Genomic DNA, 16,798 nt, shown 5'->3' with positions numbered 1-16,798 from the left:
CCTTTTCCTTTTTTTTTTTTTTTGCACTTTTCAGGGTATTTTACCACACGTCATTCTACTTCATTTTCCTAATAGAGTAAAAAAAGATAATGCTATATTATATAATACTATATAAAGCACCTTAACCCCGGAGGCTAATTCTCCTACAAGTCAATGAGGTGTGAGAATAATCACCCCGAGGCTCAGAGAGGATAGCTGACCTATTTGCACCAAGCAGAGGCAAGTCTGGGGCTTTCCCGTAGCATCCCAGGGTCTTTTCAGGATGTGACAAGCACCTCATGCTTCCTGCTTTGTTTTATTAAGTTTTGGAAATTTACCAACTAAAGGCTGAAAAGCTTCCACTATGGCCGCAGCATGGTGTCCCGGGCCTCAGGGCAGGAGAGGTGACATATTTTCCTTCTTGGTTTGTGGAGAGATGTGGGTGCCTAGTGAGGCAGGAGGGGGCTTTGGGGGCTGTCAGTCAATCTATGAATTCTTGTATGTAAATCTGAAATCTAAACAGGTCTAACAGACACACTTTTCACTGTGAGTTTGGCTCAGTAAGATGGGAGACTATTGATGTAGTTACACCATGCTACTCTTCAAAGTCCTGAAAAGAATTCAGAGTTCTGCAACATGTTCGTACCACGTACTTTCAGCTATGGTGGTATAGACACATTGCAGTGTTTTACAGGCTACGCTAGGGTTGTGCCACCCAGTTCTGTTTACATATGCTGTGTCAGAGAGTCCTCACTGGGCTCTTACCTCTGGTGACATTTATAGGGAGGTGTGTACTTTGGCTTCATCTTCCTGAGTGAGAGCCTGCCCACTATAGTGCATGGGGCTCTCTTGGGTGTTTGTGTGTCTGAAGCATTGCCAACCCATATATTCTTCCTTAGTACCCATTCGCCAAATAGCTTTTCCCACCCCTTTCTGTTTCCTGCCTCCAAAACTCCCAACAGCGGATCTGTGTTAGAGGAAAACAACTGGCTGTGATTATTTGTTAAGAGAAAAATCACTGACTGACTCTAAATTACACCAATTGTATGAATGGCTAACAGCCATCATGACCAAGTCATAGCTAAGTGATATTTAATGGCTGCAATTTCAAGTAGCCTGATTATGTAAATAATTTTGGTGGGAGATCCTGTTGCTGACAAAAAGATTTAACTCCACCTTTTCTGCAACTTGCACCTCTCATCTTTTACCCAGAATTCTCAGAGTGGGATGATGGTTGCCTGGTAACCATGGCCCCATTTCTTTATGATAGGACACTGCCCAGTTTGATAGTTGGTACCTAACTATAGGAAATGGCTTCTCTGGTGTTCCTTATGTCCCACTCTTAAAGGGAAATGGGACAAATCGCTGAATTTCATTTTCACAGGTTCTCTGTGGCTTGCTCATCCAACATGGCTGTCTGCTATGAACTTTAGAGTGAGTTCCAGCAAATTCCCTGAGAAAACTTTCCCCTGGAAATTACTCAACGATTAATGGTGGAAATACTTAAGAGACAGTGGTCCATGCAGATCAATATATGGATCCAGCATTCCCAAGGAGGGTTGATTTATGGATGAAGGAAAACATATATCACAGTTGGCAATTTAAGATAGCTCCCTTCCTAGAGAACAAATGAAAAATTAATTTCTACATGCATCTTCTGACTTTCCTTCACCCGCTTCACATCAATTTTTCAAAAGCCTGGTAAGATCCATAAATTTTCCATTTCTTACAGGAAGTATTTTGGTTTCCATTCATCTCTAGAGATAAAGGACACTTCAAAGAAAGGGGCAAATGTGTAACTGCAGAACGAACTGACCCTGGAGAAGTGCAGAGTGTTCGCTTCCCATCTTCTTACACAACCTGTGCGCAGTCTGCCTCCAAGGTCTAGCTGAGGGTACTAGCTGGCCCTGCACCTTACAGCCTGGCCCCAACAAATTGTGCCCCACAGACTGGGAAAATGAGGAAGTACAAAGCCACCAACTGTCGCCGTCTTGGTCATCATCATCATCATCATCATCATCACAATTTTGACTACTTTTTTTTAAGGGACCTCTGTGTACAAAATGCAACAGGCAACTGAGGACATGGTTGATTCCGAATGGTCAGCAATGAGGCACTGTTTGACTCAGGTTTTTATAGAGAAGATATCTGAGCAGGAAAGGTGATGGCATAGAGAGTTTTGGAAAAGCTTGAGCAAGACATGGGACTTGTGAAGAGCATCAGAGACATGGCAGACACACCTTTGGTGCTGAGGGTAGTACCAAGTTCCACATGAGGAGTAGAGGAAAATAGGAAAGCTAAAAGGAGGAGTTAGGCTTGGGAGCCTTCAGTGTAGACGGCATTTTGAATGGGAATGTCAGTGTCCACTTGTTTTGAATAAAGGGATCCTTTCTTCTTTAGAATCTATCAACCACAACTTTAAAAATAAGATTATATATACACATATATATGTGTGCGTGTATATATATAATCTTATGTATGTGTGTGTTATATAGTCTGATAAAGTACATTGTATATTTTTGAATACTAGATAATAGTTTCTATATGCAGACACCATCTCAAGGTGAACTCTCCTTCCTCACTTTCTATGGAGGACTTATCAACTCCGTAGGAAGTCCACCAATAGAGTGAGGAAGGCTGACAATGGAAGGTGAAGCCAAGGCTGGAAAACAGGCTCCTTGTGGCCTGTTCATAGTTCATATTGCATTTGAATGGGAGCAAGACATGGAATTTTGAATGATGCCTGACTCTGCCGCAAACCAAGTAGGAACCAACTTGATTCCAACGTTTAAAATGCAGTAGTTTTCAAACTAACTCTTGTTGTGAATCCAAAGAAAGAAAGATTACTGAAAATAAACACACACCTGATTTGTGACTACTAATTACTCTATACTAATTAGCTCTTTTATGGAATGTGTATGTTAAAGGCATTGACAGTCTCGGCCATTCAATCTATTATCTATTAAAAAGGTACTCAGGAATGTGTTGACAGCAAACACCGCAGACTTTCGTATATCTAGGGACATATCTGAAGTTAACAGAAGCAAGGCAATCTTACTGGGCTGTTTCTGTAACTTCTGACATATAAGGATTGTTTTCTATTGTAAAAACAATTATAAGAGATTTAAGTAAGTTGAAAGTCATATTTAGACTTCTTCAACAGACTGAGACTCTGTTAGTTAACTGCTAGGAAAAAAGTGAATAGGTGTGTGTATTCAAAAATTTGAAAAGTTTATATACGACTGCCTAACTATGCCTAGAGATACCTGTTCTTATATTTGATGTTCAGATAGCATTTCCACAGAATGTTTTCATACCCACTGTCTTTTAAATATCCACAGTAATCTTGTGAGGTATATACTACCAGAATGTTTGAAGTGGTCAGGGAGTTAGTTTACTTTCCCAGTATCTTTATCAGTGTGAGCTAGAGCAGGGGCCTCTGTAATTCAGGCCAATCTGCTGTAATCTTTCTAAGAAAATTACTGAGAGTTTATTGTGGAAACTCGAAGTTAACACACTCGGTTTTAGACATATGCATAATAGTTGGGACTGGGAATATACCAGAAACTCTCGGCCATATTGTTACTGCCCACTACAGGCAGCTGTTTTCACTCTTAAGATACGTTTTGTGAGTATCTTTTAATAGCTCCTTCAATAAATCTTAAGGGTACACAAAGAAGAAAGAGGGTAGGATAACTTTGATTCCAGTTTTGTAAAAAACACAATTTATTGCTCGTGATACCATAATCATATTATATTACAGGCACTATTTTTTAAAATTCATGTTCTCTCCTCAAGGGGATACTTTCATGCATTGCCTATAACAAGAAACAGTGTATGTGAGGATGATAAACACCAGCATAATAAAACACTACATTGAACCACACACATTGGTGATATTAAAGCATTATTAAATCAAGCATGATTTGTTGTATGGGGCATTTGAGTTTGATTTTTTATAAAGAGAACGTTCCCGAAGGGGAAAGAATCATAAAACAGAATTTAGAAGTAGATGCCAATCTAAAACCTCTAAATTCTCTCCTTAGATCATGTTATACCACAAGAACCCAATTTGAAAGGTATTAGCTCATTTTCTTACTGATCCAACTCGGCGGGGCTGGATTTCATGGGGGTTCTGTCTTTAGTTTTGACTAGAGGTCAGTATAAGCCATGGCCACTTGCAATCTATGACTGCCTTTTTCTATTGTATTGTTTAATACTTTTCTAGAAAGCGTTAGTGCTTAACGCAGCAGATATTCCGAGTTTCTGAGAAGTGGTATTTCTGTGCTGATAAATCCCTGGATTACGATCTCCCTCTTCTGTTGCTAAGGATTCAGAAGAGCTCCCTGCCCCATTCTCTCTCCCTTCAACTCACACTCTTCTATTTCCATGTCATGGAGGCTACTGTTCATATGCTCTAGTGTAAGTGACCTTGACCTCAGGTCAGTTTAAGGAGAAACCCGAGCAGAAACCAAGCAGGTGGGAGTGCCGCAGTGTGTTACCCACATTTGGGTGGCACTGAAAGATGACCGTTGGAGCTCCACAGGTAACGGGTAGAGAGGCCGGTGTCAAGGATCTACCTAAAGGGCGCTCCCACAGCCTGGCCCCATGACCCAGCAATAGAGGCTTTCAGAATATACTGCTTGGGGAAAGGAGAGAAGGGATCCCTGGGGGAAATAAATTTTAAAGCAAGACAATTGTCCTTCCTGACCAGTGGGTGGAGGAAGTTAGACTAGAGCAAAGTTTTGTTTCCATGTACATGCAGGGAAAAGCCTGTTTGCAAAGAGAGTTACCAAGGGCTAGGCATTTGCTCTGTCATGATCTAAGTCAGTGGTCACACCCCAGGGATTCAGGCTAAAAATACAGTGCATCTTTAACACAAAGGAGTCATCCCTGGTGAAAATTTGGCGTCAGCTCAATAAAGTAATTTTTCATAATATACAAAATAATGCCGCACGTTGCCTTTATTGTTTGAGTTACAGATTGTTTGACACGGTTCTTTTCTTATTCTTTTACAGACCTTGGGAATGAAGAGTTAAAAAGTTTCCAGTGTTTTGCAAACATTCTTTGTTACACACAAACACACAGAATGAGTACTAGAAAGGAGCATACAGAAGAGTTAACAGATCTGTTGAGATTGGACAGGTTGAAGTTCTAATTAACCATGTATAAAATGTTAAATCTTCAAATAATGCAAGTAACTGGGACATATCATCATACACTTTGGTACATGCACAGGTGTTCAAGCTGCTTTGCTTTTGTTCTAGTTTAGTATAATTTCTCTCAGTGTCCTATTCCTTCTGCTTGCTTCTGAACCCAACCACAAGGTCACACACAGGGCTTCAGGATAGACATGTCAGACTGTCATAATGCCTCTATCTCCAGAGGGGGGAAAATGTGTGGAATGACCATATGAAACCACAGAGCAGAAAGGTCCTTGGTAAGAGTGGAAGGGAAGGAAGCTACCTATTCTTCATAGAATCTTGTTAGCAAGCAGCTTTGGAAGACACTCAAGAGACGTGAGGGGGACAGTTGGCTTCCAAGCCTCATCTTATACAATTGAACGCGTCTTGGAGCACAGGGCAGAGGGCATGGTCTTGTAGTTATGTGACGGAAACGGATTTATTACCTGATTCTTACAAAAGAGTTTCTACACCCTTTTGGAGACATGGAAGCTGAACCGAATGTTCACAGTGTGGAGGTTTGCTCTTGTGGGCTGCAGCTCGTGAGACAACAGAGACCTTTGTGTAGCTCTAGTGACCTGCCTTCTTTTATAAGAAGGTCTGGTTAATAACCCCAGAGAGCATAACATGGGTTTGAAATTTAACACCCTTGGGGACCTAAAACTCTCCCAGTGAACCACAAGTTGTTCTCCTTTCTAAATACGAAACAGGTCTTCATTTGTTGCCGACATCAGTGACAGTTACAACAGAATGCTGAATTTTATCATCTCAATTCAAGCGCTACATTGAAATATGGAAGCAAATTAGTATGATTTGTTTTTTTTCTTTCCAAACTGAAGCATGGACATACATTAGAGGCCAAAGCAATGAGAACGCCAGCAGGACGGCAGCCCTCCACTGTTAGTTAAGACCTGCAGTAGGGGACATAACTTACTCCCTGCTTCAATTCTTCTTCCTACAGAAAGATCGAATCGATAACAATTAGATTACCCAAGGTTCCAATCAGAGCACGAACACAGTGATGGAAGACAAGAGACTGGGGGCATCAACATGGCTTGAATGCCTCTCCTGGCCTCTGCCACCCCTGTGACTTCAGTTCCAAGCCTATTCAGGTATTTGAGACAACAGACCCATTCCTTTCCTCCGTGTATCTGATCTATCTGTCTATGCAAGCACTTGTATAACTTGCTACAAAGTCTTTGTTCAGTTGGGTGGGTTGATTCCATGATGGCTGCTGGCCAGTAGATTCCTATCTCATCACTACAAGTGGAAGGAGAGTAGGAATCCCAGCAGGGAGACTTGTCAACATTTCCTGCCATTCAGGGAAGGGCAAGATGGGTTCAGAACTTTTCACCTGGCGTATTTTTAAAGGGAAGCAGAAAAGAGATTTTCTGTTGCATCAAATGAGATAATAGGCTAGAAACGAGTTACTAATGATCCAGTCTTATCAAAGAAAGAACCCATATCAACCAACCAAACCCCCAGCTCTACACTTCGTATGTCTAGAACACTGGAAGTAAATTTTGTTGAGTAATAATAAAGCATTTCCCAAATGTATTGTTAGAGAAGGTTCTGATAGCCAAAAATCTCGACTAAGTTACAAAATGGAGCAAAGAAAACAAATGAAAGAAATGCTACAAGTGCAGAGTCTGGGACAGATAGCTTCACAAAATTGGTTTTAAAAAGCGTTTGAACAAAGAAAGAGAAAGGAGGGAGAAAAAGGAGTAAGAAAGGAAAGAGAAGGAGAAAGAAAAAAGGACGACAGAGAGACCACAAATGCTGGTGTGGGGGAGGGGTGGTAAATGCATGGACTGGAAACCAAGCAGTGTGAAATTCCTGTCTCACAGTGAATGCACAGGGCCATTCCCTCTGTGGCTCTCCCAGAAGTCCCAGTTGCTGCCTTTGGCACACTGCAGTTCCTGTTTATATTGGTTCCCACTGTTTCCCTTAGGCCAGGTGACCATGGACCATGAACACTGTTATTGGCCCGAGTGTCCATGTGTCCATCTGCTACTAACTTGCAAAGTAGTTTAGCATAAACTGCTGACAGAAATGTGATCTTATTAAAGGAGATTGCTACTTCCAATGAAATAGCAGCCTACTGCATCCTACTAGATTCTGTTGTTTAGTATTTTTCCCTCAGAAGAGAGAGGAAATATCCCACTTACTGTTTGCACTAGAGACCCATGGAAGTCATGTGACTTGTTGGAGCCACAGAAATGCAATAAAATGTTTGCTATTATTGTCAAGACTTCTTAGTCACTATTTCTTAATTTTATGAATTAGACATTAGCCTTGTGCAAGGTAGTAAGAATTGCTAAAACTGACCAAAAGCATTTATAAACAAATCCAGTTTTACAATATTAAAGGACATAAGAGATTAAACATAAACAAAGAATCTGCCCTATGGTTCTTAGCAGCCTAATTCCAGAAAGTGGGGAGAATGAGAGTTACCATTGGTCAACTGCTGCTGTTTCACATACTTAAAAAATAGTTCCATATCTGATTTCACAACATTTGGGGAGGGAATTGGATACAGTAATTGGAAAAGTCATTGCAAGTTATGTGCAAACAATTTTGAAACACCACAACAGTAGGTCAGAAACATGGATGTGAAATGCCTTACCTTCAGTAGCTTCATGAGACCTTCCAACTGGACCATCAGCTCTCTCCGGCTCTCCTGGAGAGCAGACATCCTCTGTTCTAGCTCGTCCTTGCGCTGTCTAAGAAACAAGCCGCCATCATCAGAAAAACATTCAAGTCAAGCTAATTCTATTTCCTGGTTTTGTGGGTGTCTAGTGGACGTTCTCTAAGGGGGTATGTCTAGTCTTTGATAATGTTATCATGTAGATAACAGTCTTCAAATGGGGAAATGATTGTAATGTGAGGGGGACTGTTATTTGGGAAAAGTCACACAAAATTCAAGGATAGAAAACTTTTTTTGGCATTTCCACATTTTGTTTGTTAGCTGGCCAGCTTTGTTCTGAACTACTGGCTTCAGAAATCAAACACAAACCTAACAGTCACTGAAAAGGAACAGCCCACAGATCTTCAAAATCCAGAGCAAAATTACTACAAATTCATATATATGACCTTTGGAAATCTGATGTAGAGATGCAGTTTAAGGTCTGTTCTAGCATGTGTATGATTGGTACACATTCTGAGATGAAACAGTAATGGCCATCGCTGGTTATAACCATTCTGAAGTGTTTGGTGAAGTCAGGATGACATGCTCCCACACACTTGTTCTATGACTGAAAATGATGAATAGAGCTTGTGTTTGTTTTACAGAACTTCTATTAAACTGTCAGCAGAGTGGAAACTAAGGTGCATTCCATCATTTATGTTGACACTAAGAAGTATGACAAAGTACTCAAAGGGGGAAAGAAAGAAACAGCAGGAAAAGTAGTGATAGCTAGGCCTAGGGGTGGAGGCTTGTAATCTCAGCTACCTGGGAGACAGTCGAGAGGATCACAAACTCAAGGCCTGCCTGGGCTACAGAGTGGGTCCAAGGCTAGCCTGCAGAAGGTAGCAAGACCCTGTCTCTTCCTCCTCCTCCTCCTCTTCCTCCTCTTAGTTTTCATCATCATTATTATTATACATCCTGATCACAGTTTCCCTCTCCTTCGTCTCTTCCCAATCCTCCCAACCCTCCTCTGATATACCCCACAATCCACTCTTTCTCTGTTTCTTTCCAGAAGAGGGCTGGCTTCCCATGGATATCAACCAAACATGGCATATCAAGTTGCAATAAGACAAGGTACCTCTGCTCATAGTAAGACTGGATGAGGCAATCCAGTAGGAGGAAAAGGGTCCTACAAGTAGGCAGAAGAGTCAGAGACAGCTCCTGCTGCTACTGATAGGAGCCCCACAAGAAGACCGAGTTACCATTGTAACATATATGCCTAGGTCATTCCCATGCAGGCTTCCTGGTTCAGTCTCTGTGAACCCCTATGAACCAAGGCTAGTTGATTCTCTGGGATTTCTTGAGATGCCCTTGACCCCTCTGATTCCTACAGTTCTTCCCTCTCTTCTGCAGGATTCCCTGAGCTCCACCAAACAGCAAACTCAAGTTTTATGCTCAGTTCTCAGGACTACAAAAAATGAAATCAAACGTGGGACTGGAGAGCTGTATCAGTGCTTAAAATCACTTGTTGCTCTTCCAGAGGAGCTGGGTTCAATTCCCAGCACCTGTGTGGTGGCTCAAAACCACATATAACTCTAGTTCCAGGGGAATCAAATACCTTCTTTTGACATCTGTGGGCACTGTAAGCATGTAGTATACATACATGCATGCAGACAAACACTCATATGTGTAAAATAAAACTAAATAAAATTAACAAACATAAAAGCATATAATAAACAAAGCAACAACATATTCCTTCAGATTTGTGACACATATTCATATTTTCCAAACTGATACCACATTTCATTATTTTGTGATAATTAGTGGGCAAATTTGCTTGTGTTGAAATATCAAAGTTTTTATTTTTATTTTTTTTAAAAAATGACTGCATTCCTTAGTAACATGCATTAATGTATGCACACATATGTCTCAATGGTGTAGACACCGTATTAGGTAGACTTACAGCAGGGTCTGTGAAATAAAAAACTGACAGTATAATGGATATCACAGTGAGTTAGGCTGTGACTTATTCAGTTGAAAGATATTTACTTAGAGGGGGATAGGTTAGGAACATAAATGAAACATCTAAATAAGATTTTATATGGAAATTCTTTAAAAGGACTTATAAACAAACTTATACATATCTTTACCTTTGCTGTACATATACAATAACACACATGCGCATGTTCTTTTTCCTTTTTAAACTTTTGTTTTAAGTGTAGAGTGTCTTGCCTGCATGCGTGTCTGTGCGTCACAGGTATGCCTAGTGCCTTCCGAGGCCTAGGAAGCCTTCCGAGCCCCTGGAACTAGAATTACAGACGGTTGTGAGCCTTGATGTGGATGCTGAGAGTTGAACATTAGTCCTCTAGATGAGCCGTCAGAGATCTTAACTGCTAAGCAATCTCTCAAGCCACCTTCCCATATTCTTTTGACACTTGTGACTGTTTCCTTAAACAATTCTTCTTTTAACTTCTTTTTTCTGAATCCAGAGAAAAGGAAGCATCACATGTTATAGGTTTATGACAGCTTATTTTGCTTGCTGCCTTCTTGGCAGAAGCTCTCTGATTTTGTATGCTTCATCTCATCCCAAAGTATCCTTAAATGACAAACACCTCGACTGTTTTTCTATGGCCCTATCTGCACACAGTATTCGCTGGATATTTACTGTAGGACTTGGTACAAGAGTTGGCAATGTTCCTGATTTATACTTAGCTTTCACCTCATGATTTCTTTATAATTTTTGGCCACAGGAATCCATTGAGGTCAGTGAAAAATTCTACTATTGTAGGTAAAAAATACTAAGAGACATTTAAACCCCTAGAAAAAGTGAACTGCTAATAACTAACCATTAGCCAACATAAATCAGTCTTATTGTACATTCATAATATAATAGCAATCTTAAAAACACTGCATTCAATTCTATTAAAGTCATTTAATAATGCCTTTGTTCAGTCTTCTCTGGAAGTGTTTAGAGCAACAGTTGCCAAGGAAGCCCAATTACCAATGCATGTTACAGTCTCCACATTCAAGGTGGTCAAACAACACACTAAACAAAAGACTAAACAATAATTTTGATTTCCTTCTGTTAAGTGTATGAATTTCTAAATAAATGCCTTTTAATCAGAAATTCTGTGATATTATTTTTAATTTAGTGTCTATGTGTTAGAATCTACTTCCTTTTAAGATAGATTTAGTACAATAACATTTTAATATGAATTATATAGGAGATGTATACACAGTAAGTTTCTGAATTTGAGGATTAGGCCATGGTTATAAAAGAAAATGTTTTCCTTAGGAAGCACATGCATATATACTTAGGGGTCTAGGGTCATGATGTCTGTCACATTTATTAACTTTATTGAATCTCAGTTTCCATGTCTATAAAAGGAGTATAAGAGAGTCTTCCAGGTTTGTTATTGCATTCAGTGGTACAGCTCCTATGGAGGTTAGCACCCAATAAGTGTCAGGTGGTTAGCACACAGGAAGTCCTGTTTATAATCCCATCCGGTCTGCTAACGTGGCTTTTGGTTTCCCTGTGGCTTAAGGAAAAAGGGAAACATAACCATTTAGAAAGACCATAGTGAGTATAATATTGAAAATAAAACTGAGTATTTGTTAAAGCAAGTCCCTGACTGATGGAGTAGGAAAGACACAGTAAGGACTCACATGGATGCTGCTCATGCCTGTGAACTATGGCCAAAGTAACTTTGTAAGAGGCCGCTGTCTTAGCGCCCTCTTGAAAGTCTAAAATAACAAAAGACGAAAGCACAGAATTCCCAGGCTATCTATCTATCCATCCATCCATCCATCCATCCATCCATCCATCCATCCATCCATCCATGTATCTATGTATCTATGTATCTATGTATCTATGTATCTATCTATCTATCTATGTATCTATGTATCTATGTATCTATCTATCTATCTATCTATCTATCTATCTAAATCTAGGTATCAGTATGTCTGTGCATCTCCAGAGAAATAGCCTGGTAGAGAGGACAATTCTTCCTTCAGGGTAGAGAAATATATAGAATATAGAGGCAGACTGTAAGTCAGTTGGGCACCACTGGTGAAGAAGTTACTGGTAATTCTAATTCCTTAGGAAGTAAGACTTTGTGCTCAGCTGAGGTCATGGGACGCCTACATTCTGGGCACAGGAGGGTGGTTAGAACTGTGTCTGTTTGGTGATGGCTTCACGGGGATGGGGAAATATCAACTGGAAAAACATCAGGAACTCAGGCTCATCCCACCATCTTTCTAGGCTGTCCTCCATATGGAACAGAATTGAGACGCAAAAGCTATACAGGAGAACCACCAAAATTGCTTATGAAAATTCCCCTCCTAATGGTATTTTAGGCAGACACGGGTGCTACCCTGATCCTAGCAGATCAATAACCTTTCCATTTCCCCATGATTGTCAAGCCGTCATTTCCTTTTAAAATATATTTGATGAAGATGATAAGAAACACCATCATCTTTCTCTTCTACTCATTTTCATCTCTTCTAGGAAACAGTGTAGTAGAGTGTGTAAGAATTGGTTGTGGTCGGAATAGAAACGGTATAGGTATCTGGAAGAATTTCTGTTTCACTAAGTCATTATGCTGTTAATAAGTAAATTGTTAATTGAGTAATTAACTATTGATTATATTATTTAATTATTCAAAAGTATAAGGCAATCACTCTACATGAAGCAGCGTGTGCAAGTTTTGCCAGTTTCCTTTCAAGTGAGGCCTTGATAGGTCTGCTCTAGTCATTGGCACAGGAGAGGCAGGGTCTGTGTCCTGGGCAAGGTGGACTACAGGGCTCCTCTGGTGTTTATGTGTTTGAAGAGCTGAGCTTGGATGGGAGCCTGAGAAGCATTGGTGGTGGCATGTAACCAGGACTTTATAACAAGGACAGGAGGAATCTACTGAATTTAGTTTCTGTTTATAGGAAGAAAATAGACTTCGTTTTGATGGGTTTCTGCGAAGAGGCACCTGTACTCACTGTAGAAACTATAGCTCACAGGGTTATAGGTACACATGGACTAAACTCAGTATATGAACTGAAGGATAAGAACTTGTAATTCCCCATAGTTAAAGCTTCCTTCTGAAAGATCAATATGGTCTTCCTTGAGGGAATTCACTTATCTGTTATTTGCTCCATTTATATGCCTGAGTACTTGTCATAGCCAAGGCATGATGTCATGTCAGTTTCATGAGAGGGACATACAATAACACCTACATTTTGTAGCATAGAAGTAGTGGGAACAACTGCAGTCCTCATCCAAGGCAGACTAATTCAGCTTTCTGCCTGAGAAGGCAGCGACACCCTAGAGAGTAGTCATGATCTTCCACAGTCCCTTCCAACTCAAGTATCCTAAGGTGACCGATTAGATGAGATTAGGCTTTCCCATCCAAGGAACAACACAGAGGCATGCCATCTATTTTAAAAGACCCCAGAGTTCTACCAGTGAGAAAATTATGACCTAGGCTAGTCTTGAACTCGTGGCCCCTCCTGTCTCAGTGTCTATGTCGGCTCAGATTCCAGACATGTACCACAAAGCAATGGTTCTTTTGAATTCATGATTTTGAGAAAAGCAGACTCTGTTTTGTGGGCTATATATAAATCCTTCAGTTTAGAAACCTGCGATGTTTATTTAGCTGCTTATGTGTTTGGTTTTAATGTACACACATTTTGATAGTACAAATGACTAAAAACAGCCAAGTGAAACATTTTTTTCCAGTGAAGATATTTTGCTTTTGATCTAAGGAATGCTTTGTCTTTTTCTCAGTCTATTAAAAAAGTATAATCTCTCAAAATTGTTCAGATCTCAGTGATCAAGTGTCTTTTATTGAAAAGAAAGATGAGCAGCTATGCTGGTTCAGGGCTGTGTGCTGGCCAGCTGCAGCCAGATCGTGTGGAAGAGCTCAAACACTGGGATTTGAGCCAAGACTCCTCACGTAAAGCGCTTGTCACACAGGCATGAGAGTTAGGTGTTATATTCTCAGCTCTTACATGAATGTCTGGTGGGCATGGTGCCCTACTGGTAATCTCAATGCTCTTCAGACAGAGTCAGGGGGTCCTGGGCACAGTAGCACCATGGGTGAGCTCTGGTTGAGTGAGGAACACTTCTTCCATATATAAGGCAGTGAGTGATGGAAAAAGATTCCCGACAACAAACCTCAAACCCCTTCAAGTGCACCCACCCACATGTGTACATGTATGCATGCATACAGACCTCCCACATGACACATAAAAAGCCAGATCTCTAACATATGTTCCCTGGGGGAAATCTGGGTCCTTCTATTACCTGAGGAGGCGCAGTTCTGCCAGCAAGGTTGGGTTCTGCTGAGCCTTCTCCGGTGTGGGCTGAGAAGCTTGCTCATGTTCTAGCCGGAGTCTCTGGATCTCTTGTAAGATTTCTCTTGGGGAGAGGACAAAGGGAAGAATCGGTGTCAGTACTTCCTTGGATGTCGACAGGTGAACACACCAGACCAGCGGAACAGGGAGAATTGGGGGTGTCCTGTGGTTAAGAACAGAGCTGACCTTCCTCTGCCAGAGGATGTCCTGCTCCAGTGTAGTTTGGGTGGGTGAGGGGAAGGCTCACCCTATCATTAGCACACCCAAACAATGCAGGCTGTGCAGTGTGCCTTCGAGAGTTATCCCTAGGACCTGTCCTCTCTCCGGTAAGTAATGTGGTGCTGTGTAGGACAAACATGTCCTACACTGGCGAGTTCCATGTTTGGTATCTCCTATTATTTATGATCACACCCACAAAATACCCATGAATAGCACAGGAGAGGTACTTGAGAGAGAAGAAAGTATAAATGATGCTCATTCGACAAAAATACATATCCTTATTCTTTTACCAAGAAGAAATTTTCTTGCTGAAATGGTCAGAGAAATCCAGAAGTCATATTTAAAAAAATCTTTTTACATTAGATATTTAGTTTTAACCATGAATCACAAAGTAAGGCAGTCTTACAGGGAAAGGCTTTTAAAAGGATTCCTTGTAATGGACCCTGTGACAGAGACAGCTATTGGTGGGACCTCTGTCATCAATGAGGCATGACAGGTTATTATTGATACTACAGTGCCCTGCACTTGGTGGGCATTAGGCAGCCATCAGTGACACGCAACTGCACACAGCAAATTATATGTAAGTGGATTTGAAGCCATTAAGTAGGATTACTAGTTATGTACCTTTGGGGGACATGTGTCAGGTTTGTACGTAACAAAGGGCCCAAGGGCCAGTCAGACAGCACAAAATACCTAGAATGGAGAACACACCTGCTGAGCAAGTGAGGGGTTGGGTGGCAGTCCGTGTTTCAAGATTTTAAACTGACACATGATTGTCCATTTTTATGGAGTAACATAGTGACATGATGTATACATACAATGAGTAATCATTAAATAAATGAGGCTAGTGAGCATCTTCTTTTTCCTGCTGGGGGCGTCAGACTTCTCTGAGTCAGGAGATGGGTACCAGCATATAAACAGTACAGGTCAAGCGGAGCCTCCTGTAACACATCAGGGTGGTTGTAGTTTTGTATGATTATTTGAGAATCAGGAGTTCAGTCTACCTTTCCTGGGATTGGTGAGAAGTTTGTATCCTAACCCTTCCTTGTTTTCTCCCCGATACTCTGGTAGAAATATCTTTTTAAGGGAATATTTCATGGAGACTTCTCTTCCTTATAAAAGAGAAGAGGGAGCCACCAAGGTTATAGGAAGGGTAGTTCCAGGTGCTGTTAGCATTTTTCTCCTTCTGTCACTCAGGGCTCCTTGGGTGCCAGAGATCTAAGCCTGAAAATGAGTGAATTTCCACAGTGCATGAGCAGAACCTAGATGGGGCTTAAAAGGGGTGAAGTCAGGATGAATAAGTTGTTCTTCAGGGATGGGGCTGGGAATTCTAGGAATCATGCATGCCCAAGGGCAGGATGGAACTCTCCCTTCCTTCCCTCCCCTCCCGTCCCCTCCCCTCTTCTCTCCTCATTTCCCTCTCCCTCTCTATTTTTCTCTCAGGTCTACAAACACCTGCTTAAGGGGTGCACTATACAAAAACGCCTAGAAACAAGCAGTAAAATGGTGTCAAGGCACAGCCAGGGCTGTTAAAACATTTACAGCACTTCCTGCTGATTGTAGAACAGGACAAGGCCCAGAGGAAGGCAGATTAAGTGGGAAGCAGAGCACTGGTCACTAACTGAAGTGCTCTGGAGAGGTGAAAAGGCAGGGGAGCGGAGCAGCCTAGATGAAGTGTTTATGGGTTGGTTAGTGGGCAGGTGGATGAGTGCATCGCTTCCCCTCAGCCTGTAAAGGGTACAGGAGGAGCCTAGAGTGTGCGGATCTCAGGCCAGGTTTGACCTGTCCTCCTGATGCTGCACAGATACTGTTCTTGACCCTGACATTCTTTTCCTCACTCCCAGTCCCCACCACCTCTTGTACCAGGCAAACAAGAGGAAGAAGCAAGAGAGTAGAAGAAAAGAGGTCCTCTAGAGAGTCTAGAGTGTTCAGATTGTTACTGGGGAATCTGGAGTCCCTAATGGAAAGCAGGGAGGAGAGCAGAACCCCTCAGTTGGAATTCCTAAAGACAATCCCACTAAGGTTATTCTTCTGTCTAATCATCTTCTGCACTGGCTATTTTAATGCTATTTCCGGCACCATCTATTCACCATTGGACTTCTCACTTCTCCCCAGCGTCTACTCAACCCTGTGAAAATGCACTCTGCATATTAGTCGGTTTCTCCATCAGAAGCATGTAGACGACTTATCAATGTCTGACGCCGCTCTTCATGACTACAGCGTAAATTTCATTTTTGTGCCTTGTGGTCATCTTAGATACTGATACTTCTATCTTACCCTTCATCTGAGTCCTTTGGGTTTATTTTGGCAAGTGTTTCTCAAAGATTATTTGTATTTTTACCTGCAATTCTTATGTCTTTCATGGTCACATTTCACTTTCGTGACATGTCCAAGTAACACACTTCATCTCTACACAACATTTACTCCCCTTAACCTGGACCATGGTGAC

General features: G+C 41.3%; 1 protein-coding gene across 24 annotated transcripts in view; it reads right to left on the bottom strand.

Moving 5' to 3' along the window:
• Positions 1-16,798, bottom strand: part of Dtna (dystrobrevin alpha) — a 346,019-nt gene that overhangs the window by 19,915 nt on the left and 309,306 nt on the right. For 19 of the 24 annotated variants that reach the window (XM_040757910.1, XM_040757911.1, XM_040757914.1 and 16 more), the window contains 2 exons: positions 14,081-14,194; positions 7,789-7,885 (listed from right to left, as the gene is read on the bottom strand). In XM_040757910.1, the coding sequence (XP_040613844.1) occupies positions 7,789-7,885; positions 14,081-14,194 (211 nt within the window). Of the gene's footprint in view, positions 1-4,925; positions 6,118-7,788; positions 7,886-14,080; positions 14,195-16,798 lie in introns of those variants that run through there. The other 5 variants (XM_040757927.1, XM_040757928.1, XM_040757932.1 and 2 more) reach the window with 1 other exon arrangement.

The sequence above is a fragment of the Mesocricetus auratus genome, unplaced genomic scaffold, assembly GCF_017639785.1.
Source record: "Mesocricetus auratus isolate SY011 unplaced genomic scaffold, BCM_Maur_2.0 Super-Scaffold_100015, whole genome shotgun sequence".
Lineage (NCBI taxonomy): Eukaryota > Metazoa > Chordata > Mammalia > Rodentia > Cricetidae > Mesocricetus > Mesocricetus auratus.
This window is presented reverse-complemented; position numbering and strand designations above follow the sequence as displayed.